General features: G+C 40.9%; 1 protein-coding gene across 4 annotated transcripts in view; it reads left to right on the top strand.

The window, feature by feature from the left end:
- The window catches only part of STON2 (stonin 2), a 70,247-nt gene extending 69,846 nt beyond the window's left edge, over positions 1–401 (top strand). For all 4 annotated transcript variants that reach the window (XM_062636233.1, XM_062636234.1, XM_062636235.1 and 1 more), the window contains exon 7: positions 255–401. In XM_062636233.1, coding sequence (XP_062492217.1) covers positions 255–338 — 84 coding nt within the window. In that variant the 3' untranslated portion in view covers positions 339–401. The remainder of the gene's footprint in view (positions 1–254) is intronic.
- The last annotated feature ends 16,507 nt before the right edge of the window (positions 402–16,908 follow it).

The raw sequence follows: 16,908 nt of genomic DNA, 5'->3' as shown, positions 1-16,908 counted from the left end.
ATCACATGAGACCAGTTCTCTGCATGACTTTTACTCTTCTGGAAAAGATGTCATGACACTGTTGAATCGTAACACTGGATTAGACTTACACAGGAGTATAAAATCTAGCTTTCCCTCAGTCTATTTCTCTTCAAAGCACTCTCATTTTACCAAGAGTTTCTTTACCTTAGTGGAACATGGATTGCCATTAAAGATTTTGTTATTCTTTTGGTTTCCTTTCTCATCACCAATTCTTCCCCTTTCTCCTCTGCCAGGTCGAAATAGAGCGGAAAAAAAGCTTGAATGAGGATCTGAAGGGAGAAGATACAGCAGATGTCAATGAATGTGCTACGCAGTGAAGGAAGACCAGTCTGCAAGTCACAAGATGGGTATTCAAATTAAAAAACCTGGAAGAAAGAACTTGCAGGGATTTGGTATTTTTCTTTTAAAAAGTATGCAGTACTACTCTCAAAATAATGCTCCGAAGAGCATTATTTTTCCTTGTGATGACCCGTACTTCGAGAAGAAGCTTGTGTGTGGTTTGTTTGGAGTGGACCCATGGAACAATTCAAGTACATTTGGGGGATAGACAGAATGACTTGTATTACAGTCAAGCCCGCCTTTTCTGCCTCTTCACCATTTAGTTTCTGCACTGAAGTATGGTCTGACAAGCATCACAGTCAAACCAGAAAGCAGCCTTTATCACACTTAAATCTTGCCCTCCTACATTAAGCCTTTTTTTGTTGTTGTTGTTGTTGTTGTATGCCTGTTGGGTTTGGTCATTGGAAGATTCACTTCCTTCTGAACTGCCAAATAAAACCCAGGCAGCATCAAGTGAAAAATGATGTAAAATCTCATTTCTGAAGTGATCAACAGAGTGAAAACCCTGAGCATCATTCTGAAGAATCAACAAACTCTGCATCTTAAACATAGTAAATGGGCAAGCACATGAACTACAGACAGGACAGCTAATCATGTAGCTGTTCTTCTGTTCACCCCTTGCTGTCTCATCCCCTGAATGACAACATGTCATTGTGCACATTTTCATGGGTCTGCACAAGTTACAAGAAAGTCTCTGCAATTTCTTAAAATTTTTATTTGTTAGTCTGTTCTATTATCTTGACTGAACATGGTAATGGCTGCTAGTAACAGGGAATGTGTCTTATTATAGAGGTGATACAGGAGGAACTTGGCTAAGATTAGATCATTCCTGCCTAGAAAGATATTTAAGGGAGAAACACTAGCCTTTGGGTTTGGGTTTTTTTATGTTTTCTGGGGTGGGAAAGGTGGGTGGTTATTGAAAATGACAGAACAAAATTACTTCAAACAGGCAATTGTTGTTGTTTGCCTTCCTGAAAATCCTTGGAAGTCTGTACAGCACAATATCACTTTCATGTTCTATCTTGAACCTACAACAGAAGTAACTTGTATCTTTATAAAACCCCCACTAACTGGCACCTAAAATCTCTTTTCAAAAATTAGTAACAAGCTTCTATCATGGAGATCTTTTTATGTTCACTTAGCTGAAGGTAACAGGAAGTCTTAAAGCTTCTTTCTAAATACAAATGCAGAAGGCAAAGTTCTCATTCACATTCATATAAATTTTAGAGAAAACTGTTCAAAGTACCCAATTTTTGTAACTGTGTCCCTGGCTTGTGTAATATTTCATGTTGAGGTAATTTTAAATGTAAAAAGAAAAAAAAAATTATTAAGTCATTTATCTTTTCAAAGGTTACTGCTGACTTTAAAATCACACAGTCAGAAAGCCTTGGCAATGTAATTTAAAATCATAATGAATGAAAATGCAAGCTTTTTAATAAATTTATAGATTTATTTGACATTTCATATAACAGAAAATTAATACATTCTCAATTTGCTACTTTCACTGTGACTTCTCTAAAAATCACTACAATGTTAAAATCCCAAATTAAACTTGATTTAATTACATTTAGCCTAAAACTGGTAGTGGTAGAATTTAAAACAAATTATTATCGAGAACTAATGCACCTAAATTTCAATCCTAGGTGAACTTAGTGGCATATATTTACATAGGTACACCTCTGTAAATACATAAAGTCTCAGTCCTTCTAGGATTTTATAATCAGCATGTAATATTCTACTGCGGGTAGTTCTACTGAAGCCCAGGGAGCTGCCCAGAGCACACCAGTTAGTACTAAACATTTGCAGCATCTCTCTGTAAATGGAAGAATACCATCAACTTTTATGAACCATTTTGATATCAGTGGAGTAAAATTCCTGATAAAGTACAAAGAATTATTTATTAAAGGATTACTTTTATAGGTTGTAAAATACCTGAGAGCGCAGTACTGAATTCATGACTAATTCTCAGCTCTGTTACAGGCTGACTGTGGTGAGTTGCATGGCAACTCCTATGTAAGATTCACTCTTCTTTTCAAAGAACTTCTGGGTGGTTTTCCTGCTTTTCACTGTAGCCCCTAGTTTCTGAAAAGGACCAGCAAGAAATCCAACAACACCAAGCTGAAGGAGTGCTGAGATTTTGCTGAGGAAGTTCAGGAATGTTTTGTGAAAGAAACAGTCAGGAGATTTCCTACTCTGATCTGCAGGCTTAGTGTCTGAATATTTGCCTATTGCCACCCAGCCCTTGAAAACGCAAGTAAGTAATAGCAAATAAACAATGTTGTACTCCTTGAAGAGGGGAGAGAATTAAAGGAATATAATTTTCCATCTCTGAATACTTAAACTATTCAGTCTTTATCATACTCCAGCCACAGAATACTTCATGCCCACAAAACTGAAAGATGAACATATCAGAAGCTTCTGGATTTACGTAATTTCTCCACCTTTTCATCACTGATTTATTTATTTATTTTTTTTATTCAAAGCTAATGAGTGAAAGAAAGAGTATGAGCCTGTCTCTGATCTCTCTCAGGTAGTTAGTAGTACAAGAGAAGTATCTCTTCCAGTCCTTCCATGGAGTTATGCAGGCAAAATTGGAAAAGTGTTCTAGTTTATAAAAAAGTTATTTTAATCCATTCTGATCACTGAAGAACATTTTTCTGATGGACCTGCTGCTGAATTTTCAAGAGCTTAGGATTAATACCTTGGCCAGAGTTTCAAAAGGTCTTATTTCCCAGTGAAGCACTCAGGTAGTTTGATTTTTCAAAAAGCACTAACAGCCAGAATCTTTAGAAAACCTAGTGTTGGTATCACCAGGTATCACCACTGAATTCGTTTTTCAGTCCAGCACTATTACAAGCTCTGAGCATTTGAACACCGGGATCCTAAGTGCCCTTTTTGAGGCTTCCACTGTTCTTGCTTGATTAAACAGTGCCAATTTTTTAGTATTAGATACTGTCACGTATGAACTTTATGTACATGAACCATATACTCTTCACCCATGGGGCTACATCAGTAATTTGGATAGACTGCTGATGGGAGTACGGAGAAAAGATCTGAGAGGTTTGTCAGTTTTAGAGGAGAAATAATTTAGATACAAGCTATGCTTGTAGTGGGAATGATTTTTTTTTCTTCTTTTTATCTTGGGGAAGAATCTCTTTGAATAGTCTCAATGTAATTCTCCTTTTGAAAAAGGTATCATCACTGTCTTTTGGTGTATTTGAAGGCTTTGTAACACAGGAAATGTGCCTTCAAGGTAAGCATCCATTTACTCCCTGAAGCTATTCCCACTTTCAGCTTTCTTTCTGTTTTTCATTATGGTTTTGTTTCATTTTTGACTGTGGTAAGACTTGAAGTATTGCAGGGAATTTTGTCTAGAAAATAAACAGTCTTTGATCACAGGAGGTAAAGATGAACAGCACCTCTGGGCAGCTGAGTTTATTTTAGTGAATGCTTCTTACATTTATTAACTATGGACACCCTCCTAGCAAAGGAAAATGGGCAAATTCAGCTGAGAAATACTGTAACTGACTGGTGTTATTTTTGTCCTTTATTTTATTTAGACTCAAATTTAGTCATCCTATGAAACAGACAAATACAGTAGTATCATAAGAAACTGCAGAAATAATTTACCTTTTCTGGTGGGTGGCTGGCATATTTACTTGATAGGACACCCAAGACCTGTTGGTAGCTGCTAAAACTCCCTCTTGATCATTCACCTCCCAGGACAGAGAGCAATTGCATGAAAGCAAGAGGAAAAAGTGTATAAAGCTCAGCCTGGAAGTACTTGCTCTGTTGCTTGCATTAAATTCTCAGTAATTTCCTTAGCCCTTGAATGCACACAAACTGATCAAGCCCTTGACAGATCACCTCTGTTCCAGAAGGTGAAAAATTCCTTTCAATGACTCTTTGCAGCTTGTGTCTAGAGCTGTGCTCATGTCCAGAACTAGCCAGCACAAGAATTTGCAGCACGCAGAGATCACTTACGGATTAAGTGTTTACCTTGTTCTGCCACTAAAGTTCAATCTACATGATGAGCTGTGTGAGATACAAAATTTTGTGTGGTAACAGGCACAGCTGTTCCTATTCTTCCTGTTTTGTTCAGCCACCCACACCATCCATCCATCCATCCATCCATCCATCCATCCATCCATCCATCCATCCATCCATCCATCCATCCATCCATCCTCCCATCCATCCTACCCTCCCTCCATCTCTCTCCTATACTGGCAGTTCATTCTTTGCACTATTGACATTGATTGGTTTGATGATTATTTTGTAACATGTTGCTACCTTTTTGTTTTGTAAAATAAGAAAGTCTATACACTGGCTAACTTTGTAGAAGTGTTTTATCTTTTTCTTTTATCAGGTGAAATGGGATGTCATATTTTGTTTGAACTATGGGAAAACTTAAATAAATGTTAAAATGAAACATCTTGTCCACATTTTCACTGTGAAATTGAAATTGTATCTACTGTATAATCTGATGTCAGAAGTCTTAAATTCAGAAGAGAAAAAGGGAATGTTTTGAATCATAGAATAGTTAGGGTTGGAATGGACCTTAAGATCATCTAGTTCCAACCCCCCTGCCATGGGCAAGGACACCTCACACTAAACTATGTCACCCAAGGCTTTGTCCAACCTGGCCTTGGAACACTGCCACGGATGGAGCATTCACAACTTCCCTGGGCAACCCATTTGAGTGCCTCACCACCCTAACAGGAAAGAACTTCCTCCTTATATCCAATCTAAGCTTCTCCTGTTAAAGTTTTAACCCATTACCCCTTGTCCTGTCACTACAGTCCCTCCCCAGCATCCTCACAGGCCCCCTTCAGATACTGGAAGGCTGCTATGAGGTCTCCACGCAGCCTTCTCTTCTCCAGGCTGAACAGCCCCAACTTCCTCAGCCTGTCTTCATACAGGAGGTGCTCCAGTCCCCTGATCATCCTCGTGGCCCTTCTCTGGACTTCTTCCAACAGTTCCATGTCCTTTTTTATGTTGAGGACACCAGAACTGCACACAATACTCCAAGTGAGGTCTCACAAGAACAGAGTAGAGGGGCAGATCACCTCCTTCGACCTGCTGGTCACGCTCCTTTTGATGCAGCCCAGGATACGGTTGGCTTTCTGGGCTGCAAGCGCACACTGAAGCCGGCTCATGTTCATTTTCTCATTGACCAACACCCCCAAGTCCTTCTCCACAGGGCTGCTCTGAATCTCTTCTCTGCCCAACCTGGAGCTGTGCCTGGGATTGCTCCGACCCAGGTGTAGGACCTTGCGCTTGTCATGGTTAAACTTCATGAGGTTGGCATCAGCCCACCTCACAAGCATGTCAAGGTCCCTCTGGATGGTATGCCTTCCCTCCAGCGTATCAACCGAACCACACAGCTTGGTGTCATCGGCAAACTTGCTGAGGGCACACTCAATCCCACTGTCCATGTCAGTGACAAAGGTGTTAAACAAGACCAGTCCCAACACTGATCCCTGAGGGACACCACTCGTTACTGGTTTCCAGCCAGACATTGAGCCATTGACCACAGCTCTTTGTGTGCGGCCATCCAGCCAGTTCTTTATCCACTGAGTGGTCTATCCATCAAATTGATGTCGCTCCAATTTAGAGACAAGGATGTCGTGTGGGACAGTGTTGAATGTTTTGCACAAGTCCAGGTAGATGACATCAACTGCTCTACCCCTGTCCATCAGTTCTGTAGCCCCATCATAGAAGGCCACCAAAGTGGTCAGGCAGGATTTGCCCTTAGTGAAGCCATGCTGGCTGTCACCAAGCACCTTGGTTGTTTTTCATGTGCCCTAGCATGCTTTCCTGGAGAATGTGCTCCAAGATTTTGGAGGCACAGAGGTGAGACTGACTGGTCTGTAATTCCCTGGGTAATGGCATAAAGGATGTAATTGGAAGTAATGGTACTATATAGAGAAAAGAGATTATATCATTTGATCATCCACACTGAATGATAGGCTTGCAAAGGAAACAGAGCTTCAGCGACATAACAGATGTGGAGCAGTGCTGACATAATATAGATGATCCAACATTTGAATGAAGCCATCCTGAAACAAAGTGATTGAGAATTGAACCTTCTCCTCAGTCTCTTCTGCTTCTGTTCTCTGACTGCTAAAGCCGGGAGTCAGCCAGCAACAGCAGCATCTTCCTGTGATGACAATATCTGTCTGCAAAGCAAGTGTAAGGATAGGGTCTAAACTATTTAGAGAGTCCTCTGCTATGATTCTCTCTGTTATCTGAAACTTGAGTAAGCCACATATTTCATACATCCTTCCACTTCTCTCACTGACCAGTTGCAATCTGCTGTTTTTCTTAAAAGCACTCCCTGAATCAGACTGAAGACCTGAGCAGTCTCGTTGACCAAAGAAAATCAGATACCCATCATAAGGGCTGCTCAGATCATTGGTCTGAGCTCAGCACATTCTCTGTAGTATGCCTCAGTACAAGTGATGGTAAGTTAATCATTTTACAGTATAAGAAAATGGAGGTACACACGGAACAATGCCTCATGTTCAAGGGTAAGTCAGGTCAGGCAGAAGAAAGAAGGAAGGTTAAATAGAAAGATTCAGGGACTGTTACTAATAGTTTATTTCCTATAATTTAGATATTCACTGACAGGAAATTATACTATAAAACACATTAACCTTGATAATCAGATAATATGCAAAATGGTGTTAAAAAAAAAAGAGAGTTACAGAAAAAGCTGAAAGTTTGAAACAAGGGTGCTCAAAGTTCCCTGACAACAGTGTAGTATTTCAAGACAAGCCAAAATAACACCCTGCAAGAGATGGAGAAGTCAGAGTGCTAGCACAATGTGTACCCAAACAAAAGGCATCACTATACTAAGATAGCATGATTTGGAGACAAAAAATCCCACAGATTTCTTTCTCTTTTATTTTGCTCTTAGTTGCCATGATTGGCTTTACCATCTAATCGGGACATGTAGTATTTATGAGTAGGACAAAAGCTGCTGAAGGTCAGCCAAGGTAAAGTAAAAGACAGATCAGCAGCTCATTATTTCAGCTTAGGTGCAGGTCTGTGCCACAGCAAATGTGTCTGAAACATGAAGCACACCAGTCCTAGAGACACTCCTGTCCTTTTGGTCACAGTAGCAGAAGCCTAGCAGCAGCTGCCACATGTAAAAAAGCAGATGGAGTAGTACTTTAAACACCACCTATGAAAGGTGTTGTCTTTCTCAACCCTGAATAATGGGACAGCAAAGCCTGATGGGTGACTATACCACTGCCTGCAGCTGCACTAGGGTGCTACAGCAAGTGGCAGGACCCCTAGGATTCAGGGGATCCTTTCCTGGTCTAGTTTTCTGTAGTCTTCCAGTTGCTACTGCCTCAGAGCCTGTAGATAAACTGGGAGCAATCAGCTTGGCCTAAAGAGCTTCAGAAGCAAAAAGGTGAATCCAGGGTGAATACAGCTGAAAGTAATTTCCTAAGGTGATAGCCTCTTTCATAAAGGTTTCCCTTATGCAGAACAGAAAAGGAAAGCTCTACTCCTCTGTGTAGAAGCAATGAAGATTGCTAGGGAGTGGTCAGTTCAGCAATTGAGTTAATACAGAGAGTACTCAGATTAAAAAGGAGTGGAATGGGAAAGCCTCATGTCAGTGCACAGATGCAGGCAGAACTGCAGTGGAGTTCTGGCTTCTGGTCAAGAGGAAAAAAACCAAACAAAATTGCAAACAGTTTTCAACTAAGAGATTAGTACAATACAACTGCTACAGCAACCTCTGTCTCCACCTTGCTTGGATCAAAATCTTGCCTAAACTGCACTGCGACAGTCAGCAGGCTTTATTTTTTTCTTTCCAAGCAAATAGGTATAGGTACCCTTTGCCCAGGAGGGAGTAATGTCCCTGGCAGTCAGGAAGTGACAGTTGGTGCAAGAGGAACAACCAGGGGAGCACAGGTGGCAAAATAGGATACGCTGAAGTTACAATCTCAACAGTGAAAAATGTTGTGTTAATACCTCATGAAATCCCATGACAAGTCAAGAGCTATGAACAAAATGTGACTTCAGGAGTCCTGATCTACACACCCTGATCCTGAGAATAAAGGAAAAGATAGTAAAAAAAATTAGTATAAATACTATGAAAGATCAGAAGGTTTGTGAACAACTAGAACTGGATTTGGAACTGGACCACATTGCCAAAATCAGCTCTCAAATTGTATAAGGCAGAGCACCTTAGAGACACAGGATGATGAAAGTGTCAGTTGACTGTGACGTGGGTAAGTTGTAATTTGTGGTATGGGTCCTACCTGGAGAAGTGAACTAGAAGATTGGTACAAAAAGGCATTCAGCTGTGTGTCCACGCTCTCTCTATTCACAGGAGCTAAGGGACTGTTGCTCTCTAGTGGTCACTGCAAGCTGCCAGGTTTTTGCCTGGACTACTGACCTGCTGCATTGAGCAGACTCAATGAAACCCAAGTCTCACTGGGTTTCACGACTGAGTGCAGTCCTACATGCAGAATTTGGTCCATTGCTGACACCCGGAAAACCATTAGATCTCAAAACTACGTGTAAGAGTTGACTATCTCAATTGAGTCCATCTTTAGCTAAGGAAAGGCCAACAAGTCAATTTTTCAGTGGTGTTGGCTGCTTTTAACTTAAGTAGTACTTACCTGTCTGCACAGTCATGCACAGAATCAGTTTAATTTTATGTCCATAAAGCACTTCAAATACCTCCAACAGAAAATGCTTTAGTAGTTAAAAGTTATCCTTTTACAGCTTTTGAAGTAAATGCCTTCTTTACAGCATGGGGACAGTTTTCCTTCCCAGCATCCACAAACAGCACATGAAAATCAGTTTCAATCTGTCCTGAAATAATTTCTTACTTAAATTTTAGATTTAAGAAAAAGATGTATTAGTTACTAATTTCCATCTTATGCATTATGAACCTACTTTTATGGATTACAGCCAACAGTCATAAAAGTGCTTCAATTTTGAGTGGACAAATTTTGACAAATTTTGAAAACACATGGCTCCGATTTAGGGTTACTATACCGGCATAGGAGTTCTGCCTCCCTCTTGTGGCTACATCTTTTACTTTCGACTTGGAAAAGAAACATTTACAATGCATCCACAGAGTTCAAGACAGTTACCTTCCCGATAATAAGTCTCCTCCTGAAATTTGGCAAAATAACTCCATTACGTTGAGCATCTCTCATACAATAATTTTCTATATAAAGAAGAGATTCTTTTTCACTTTCATGTGGGAACAACTGAACATGTTTGATAAGATCTGTGATAATTCATGCTGGTTACATTTTGTAATTGATCCAGAATGTCCAAAATCAAGACAGCCAAACATCTGCACTCCACCTAAGAGTTATTAAGGTATATTCCAGATGATGTGATAATTTCAAGTAATGCAAAAACTCATGGCTCATACATTTTAGGATATCACTTTGTCCTTTTCCTATCACTTTCCATTCATACATCACATATCACCTTCCATATAAATATCACATAGTCCTTTTCAAATATTAAGAAATTAAACTATCTGAAGAGTTAACTGAAATAAAAGACTGTACCTCTCAGACAATAAGAAAGCTAAGCTAGCTGAATGTAAGTCTAATGTCCCTCCATTTTTTCCCAATCCAGAAGAACAGCTTCTTCCTTCAAGGTCCTTTAGCAGACTTAAAAATTTGTAGTGTGATTTACCTGAGTGTCTCTGCTCTGTGCCCTTGTATTCTTTATTCCTTAGTAATATACACTGATACTAATACAGCACATTGCCTCCCCCAGCATACAGAAAGACATGTGAATTGTGTCTTGAAAGGCATTGCTGGAAAGCAGTTAGGAGGGACCTGAAAATTTGTAGCAGTGGTCTACAGTATAGGAAAGAGAATATAAATAGGCTGCACAACTTAAACACTACTGCTGGTCTTCTTGCTTTGGTAGGTCTAGAAAAAGTGCCTCCATAGATCTGCACCACTGTTACTTGTTTGCATCCTCCAAGTTCATCTCTGATTTCAGCTGGCTTTGGTAGCAGGGCAAGGGACTGGCTTTGACGACTCAATACATTTACAAAACTGTCCGGGTGCTGTGAATATATTATCACTTTGGCTTTGAAGGTACTCTCATCTGCTTCAAGTTAGATGATACCCATCAGCACCTCTTTGGCAGCTGGCCAGTGAAAACATTCATGTGAGCTGAGCCCAGCCCCATACAGACTCTGCCAGAGGCTGGTTGCAGCAACAGCTACAACTTCAAAAAAAACATCAGTGGTGCTTACAGACCCCAGAGAATAAAAGCAGTGTTGGGACCTTGCCTTGTAGTTGTTAATACTGTGACTGCATCTGGCCAGAGCGTGGATCAGTCTTTCCAGCAGAAATGCGTATCTCTTGAAACTCTATAAACTAGAAGTGTTGCTTTTTGCTCATCATGTGCTCTCTCCATAACATGAAACAGAGAGCAAGCAGCAAAACTGCAGGTATAGCAGTTGTGATGGCATGCCTCACTAGAAGTATTTTCATTCAACAGACACAGACGTGCTGACTACTAATCTGCCTAGGGTGAGTCTGTGGGAGAAATGAGATGGCTGACAACAGTAGGTCATATTGCAAATCTAGGAGGATTTATAGTGGAAGATGATGCTTAAAATGGAAAAACAATCTTTCATCCAAAGGAGCAAAAGAAGGAGTAGGAACAAGCAGCTGAGGGAAATGTGAACTGTAGTCTGTAAGTGCAGCTTCCCGTTTTTTTACATGTCTGCAGCTGTCAAAATCTTGGTATGCCCAAGACTCCCAGATTACACATCATTTAGCATGAAAACTCAAGTGGAAAGGAGCTCTGGAAATGGATCACAGGTTAGAAACGGCAATTAATGCCTAAGGTCCTATAGCTCCATTACAGGATGAGCTGGGATGGCTCCTTCCTGCTGTTTTCCCTTCTCTCAAAGCCAGGGACTAGGATTGCCCAGCAACCCTCACACTAGCATAGGTTTGCCAGTTAGATAATTAGCCTCAGCACGGGAACTGCACATTAACTGCTCGTAAGCCATAGGTTGGCCACAATGGAGTTCATCTTCTCTGGGAAGGCTGAACACAGCCAAAACTGAACTGGAGCTGTCTCCTGCAAATTCCACTGAATCCTGTGAAAAACAACCCTACAATTCATTTAGGGGAGAAAAAAATACATATGTAAAAAAAAATAAAATAAAATAAAATAAAATAAAATAAAATAAAATAAAATAAAATATTCGGCTTGTCTGCCTGATGCCTCCCATTGCTGGGTCCCAGAGGGGACATATGATCACCTCTGATTAGGCTGCGAAGTGTATGGCAATCCCATGTTTTTTTCCATTAAAGCTGTTGCCTCTTTGCCCTTAAAGCAGCTCTATTGGATCCTCAGTAAGTCAGAAGCTTGCATGATTTGCAAGGACACTCCCTTGGGCACAGAGGAACAGACTACTAAGCAGGAGGCAGTGAGCATCCGAATCCTTCCTTGCACAAAAGCCTTTTTAGTTTATGAACATGTGAATGTGTGGCTGCAGGACAAACTGCTGAGTAAGATACACCACAGCACATCGCTGCTTGGCAGTAGCTGCCTGTGTGCAGTCTCCCATCCTGCCAGCTGTGTGAGGAAAGCCGAGGCTACACAAACCCACACACTCTCTAAGGAATCACAGGGTTATCATGCACACAGACCAGCACCGTGCCGTAGCTATATGCTGCATATTTGTATTGTGGCATACTCTAGGGTGATTACTTTATCCTAAGTGACCATGTGGTGCCTGAGGTATGTAAGGGTTGTGAAGCCACACTATGGATCATTCTGTGCAAATTTTTCTCTATGAATATTTCACTTTTTGATGCTTGTTATCTATGAGGAATAACTTTGCTGAAGCGAATTCAGTTTTGCTGTGAAACCTTTGCACATCATACCTGCTGGCTGGAATATATGGCAGTAATCAGTAAAAAAATTTATCAGCATGCTAGGTAAAGCTTTGTTTTAGATCAGTAATGTAGGACATTATGTAGGACGTGCAGTGTCTGTCTAGGCGGCTCCAGCAATACATTTATCACTATAACTTAAAGTTCCACTCAGTGTGGAGACCCAACAGAAATGTGCAGCAACTCATGATGGCCCAGTGCAGCTGAGCTGGTGGGTTTATTCAGTCTCAAAATAATTGTGTTTACTTTGCAGCTCCTGTGCAAAGGTGATCTCCTGGCTTCTTGCCTTTCTCAGGAGCTCATCAGTATTTCAGTATCCAGGGCCAAGCCAGGCAGCATGTGCACTTCAAGAAATGGTAGTGTCCCACAAGGTATTTTCTTTCAGCACAGTTTTCAAATGGTAAACACCTGTAGTTAAAAAACACCACAAAACAAAACCCCCTAACCAAAAAACGTCACCCACATTTTGGGTCTAAAATGGCAAATCAATGCAAATGTCTCCAAGAATAAAGTGCAGAGAACTGACTAGGTTTAGCAAATTAACTTAGCAGGAATCAGCAACCTGGTCTAGTGGAAGGTGTCCCTGCCCATGGCAGGGGGGGTGGAACTCGATGATCTTTAAGGTCCATTCCAACCCAAACTATTCTATGAATCTATGATTTTATGACACTGTGTGTAGGAAGACTAATTGGTATTTTAAGTGCAGATTTTTTTGTTACCTAACTTCTTTGTTGCTTGACATCATGGATCAGAGCCAGTAGTATTTTGGCTGTTGTCAGAACTTCATCACAGTTGAGTAGTTGTGATTCATAACAGTCGCAGTCCAAGTGGTTAATGCTGCTACTTAAAAAGCACTTAAGCAAGGTAGTACTGACAGAATGTGTAACTTGAAGCTATTCCTTGATCTTATGCCCTTGCAGAGAAGCTCTAACCTTCAGAATTTTAGGGGCTTTTTTTAGCTATTTAAGAATCAGTACTCTGTATTCAAATTATGATTCATTCAGTCTGTAGAGACCTAAGCATTAGGTCAAACATATATACACGTGAAAAATAGGGGTGGTCTCTGCCCTAAAACCAATGATCTTCCTACTACAAACATTAGAGCTTGCTTACAGCAAGCAGGGTGTGCATTTTAGTAATGGCCAATTCGTCTTCAATAAAAGGAAGCCTGGAGACTCTTCTACATGACAAAGCATTTGGCAACAATGTTGGTTTTTTTCCTCTTCTGGTCACTTATTTCTACTCCTGTCAGCTCTTTCAGTCTCACTAAGCATCTTTTGTGGGGCTGCCCTATGAACCAGATCAGGAAACTGATCCGGGTTAAAAATTAGCCAGTGCAGGAGAATTAAAAAAAGTCACAGCAAGGAACTGGCACAACTGCAAAAGCAGAACGTGATGGCATAGGGACAGAATGAGCACTCAGTGGTATGGAAAGGAAGTACAACTGCCTGAAATCCTCATTATCACTGAATGCATGGGGGTCATGAGAACCACGGGGTCAGTGTCTCAATTAAGCTTTGCCAACCAGACACATGAAACACAGAAACTCTGATTGACAAATCTATGTCAGCAGAAACCTCTGCTAAGGTGTAAATGTATACAGCACATGGCAACAGCCTAGAAAAGAGCTTGTTGCCTCCTCCAGCTGTCACTGAACATTTACTGGAAACAGCTGTTATAAAGACCATGGTGCAGCTGTGTGAAGTGATTTTTTGAGGGATGGGCTGAATAAAGTTAAGGAAAGACAATCCTCTAAGCAGTGGGGGGTACAAGTGGTGTTTAGAAAATTAAGTGTTGCAATATCTGACATGGAGTTTGTGTATAAAAGAGAGAGGGGTAATTTTGCTAGGGGAGAAATTGTAGTATTGAGTGTCTAGCAATTAGTGGCAGCTTTAGAAGTCTTCTGGTTGATTTACAGGCCTCTGTGTTTTGTGCTGGTGTTCCTTGGCCTTTGAAAACATGAGAGATATGTTGGACAGAAGGAGTTACAGGAACAAAACAACTATAGTAGTTGGTCACCTGCTAATGTAGTCTTCTGTGAAAACACAAATTCTGTACTTTGGAGGAGGGAAGATAGCTTTCTAATGTTGGTAGTTATGTGGCTTTGTGCAATTAAGTACATAGTTTTACTGTCCTGTTTAGACATGCCCTAATGAGAAAGGTGTATATTCAAGTTGTTTTCAAACAACTATATGCATCTTAAACAGTAAACAGTCTTAGTCTGTATTAAAGAAAAACACTTCGTGCTTCCTACTTTGCTTGAGTAAGCACTTGGTAAGAGCAGAGCAAGCCTGAGACTCTAGGAGTCTAATCATGAAACAAAGTTTAACGTGTAGCAAGCTATTCTGAAGGCCTTGCCTGCTTTAGCACTTCAAGCTGAGAATCTGATGAAGCATGAATGTCTACCCTCAGAAGGTTACTAGAGACACACCACGTTGCTTGAGGATGACATGGTTTGGTCCTTTGTGGGCTGCGAGGAAGACAGTTGAGTTGTGCATATGTTAGACCCTTAAAACTGGTGATAGTGTAATTTAGTAAAGCATATTGCTGTGCTTCAAATTCTAAATGTGAAAGTAAATTCATCTAGACAAACAGAGATCTGTTGGAATACGGGTGATGGGAGATATTTTATTCCATTTCTGCCTTGCTTAAAATTTTTTCTGGGGAAACAGTGCTGAAAATGAGGGATATTAGAAGGAAAATGTCACCCTATAAATTATATACTTTTTAATTAAAGAATGTTTATACAGTAAATGAACAGTCTCTAAAACTAGTATCAGAAAAGCTCCATTATGTGTCAGCATCTCTTTGACTCTTCAGGGTTGCTTGCATCCAGAAAATCTTTGGTATGATGTGTAAGTTGTTAACTTCTGTCTTTGCCTGAAGTTTTGGATTGCAGCTTGGGTCAGTTACTGTTTATTTTTTTTGAGCTCAAATTTTATTTAATGTTATATTCTCTCTTTGGTACAATGAGTGGAAGCAGCACGAGCAAGTTAAACATAAAGGTGAAGCTCTAAACTCACAAAGTGTGAACATAACTTCAAGAAGCTTTGTTCCCTGTTAATATTTTCTAGACTGGCTTGGTTCTGTGTTTGTTCTTGTTTTATCCTTTTAACACATGCTGTTGTAATTTAAAGTTATATATATATCTCCTCATTCTTCTGGAAAATTGCCATTTCAGAGATTGGGTCAGAAAGTTCATTTCCTTGACTAATAATAATACTACATTGCCAAAACCTTCTGAAAAGTGTTCAATGGCTTAGTTTGCTTTTAAGGAGGAAGTGTAATATTGTATGTTGTTTTCATACCCACAGAGGGAGACTGCCAGCACAACTACAACAGCAATGTAATAGCAATGTGGTCATAACAGGTAATGTGGATAAGAGCTATGGTGACAAATCTAGAAGGCATGCTTACAGCAAACCTTGTTCTGCCATCCGTGTTAAGGTTTGTACTCCCATAATAGAGTTAAAACAAATTTTTATTTTTCTTGATTAACAGCCCTCCTAGGGTCAGAGTGGAAATACTCAACATGATCATACTTAACATGCTTTTCTGTTTTAAGAAGTAAGAAATTATAAACAACTGTCAGCAACATTTCATACTAGGTACTGTATAATTTGCTGTACGATCAGAAATGCTTTCAAAGAAAAGTAACAAGTGGTGTCCCTCAGGGATTGGTGTTGGGACCGGTCTTATTCAACTTCTTTGTCACTGACATGGACAGTGGGATTGAGTGCGCCCTCAGCAAGTTTGCCGATGACACCAAGCTGTGTGGTTCGGTTGATACCCTGGAGGGAAGGAATGCCATCCAGAGGGACCTTGACAAGCTTGTGAGATGTGCTGATGCCAACCTCATGAAGTTTAACCATGGCAAGTGCAAGGTCCTACACCTGGGTCGGAGCAATCCCAAGCACAGCTACAGGTTGGGTAGTGAAGAGATTCATAGCAGCCCTGCAGAGAAGGACTTGGGGATGTTGGTTGATGAGAAAATGAACATGAGCCAGCTTCAGTGTGCGCTTGCAGCCCAGAAAGCCAACCGTATCCTGGGCTGCATCAAAAGGAGCGTGACCAGCAGGTCAAGGGAGGTGATCCTGCCCCTCTACTCTGCTCTCCTGAGACCTCGCTTGGAGTATTGTGTGCAGTTCTGGTGTCCTCAACATAAAAAGGACATGGAACTGTTGGAACAAGTCCAGAGAAGGGCCACGAGGATGATCAGGGGACTGGAGTACCTCCCGTATGAAGATAGGCTGAGAAAGTTGGGGCTGTTGAGCCTGGAGAAGAGAAGGCTGTGTGGAGACCTCATAGCAGCCTTCCAGTATCTGAAGGGGGCCTGTGAGGATGCTGGGGAGGGACTCTTCATTAGGGACTGTAGTGACAGGACAAGGGGTAACGGGTTAAAACTTAAACAGGGGAAGTTTAGATTGGATATAAGGAAGAAGTTCTTTACTGTGAGGGTGGTGAGGTACTGGAATGGGTTGCCCAGGGAAGTTGTGAATGCTCCATCCCTGGCAGTGTTCAAGGCCAGGTTGGACAGAGCCTTGGGTGGCATGGTTTAGTGTGAGGTGTCCCTGCCCATGGCAGGGGGTTGGAACTAGATGATCTTAAGGTCCTAACTGTAACTATTCTATGA

Source organism: Pezoporus occidentalis, unplaced genomic scaffold (genome assembly GCF_034315485.1).
Source record: "Pezoporus occidentalis ecotype Australia unplaced genomic scaffold, CSIRO_AGI_Poc_V1 ctg47, whole genome shotgun sequence".
In the NCBI taxonomy this organism is placed as follows: Eukaryota; Metazoa; Chordata; class Aves; order Psittaciformes; family Psittacidae; genus Pezoporus; species Pezoporus occidentalis.
Note: the sequence above shows the minus strand (reverse complement) of the source record. Positions and strands in the feature narration are given on the sequence as shown.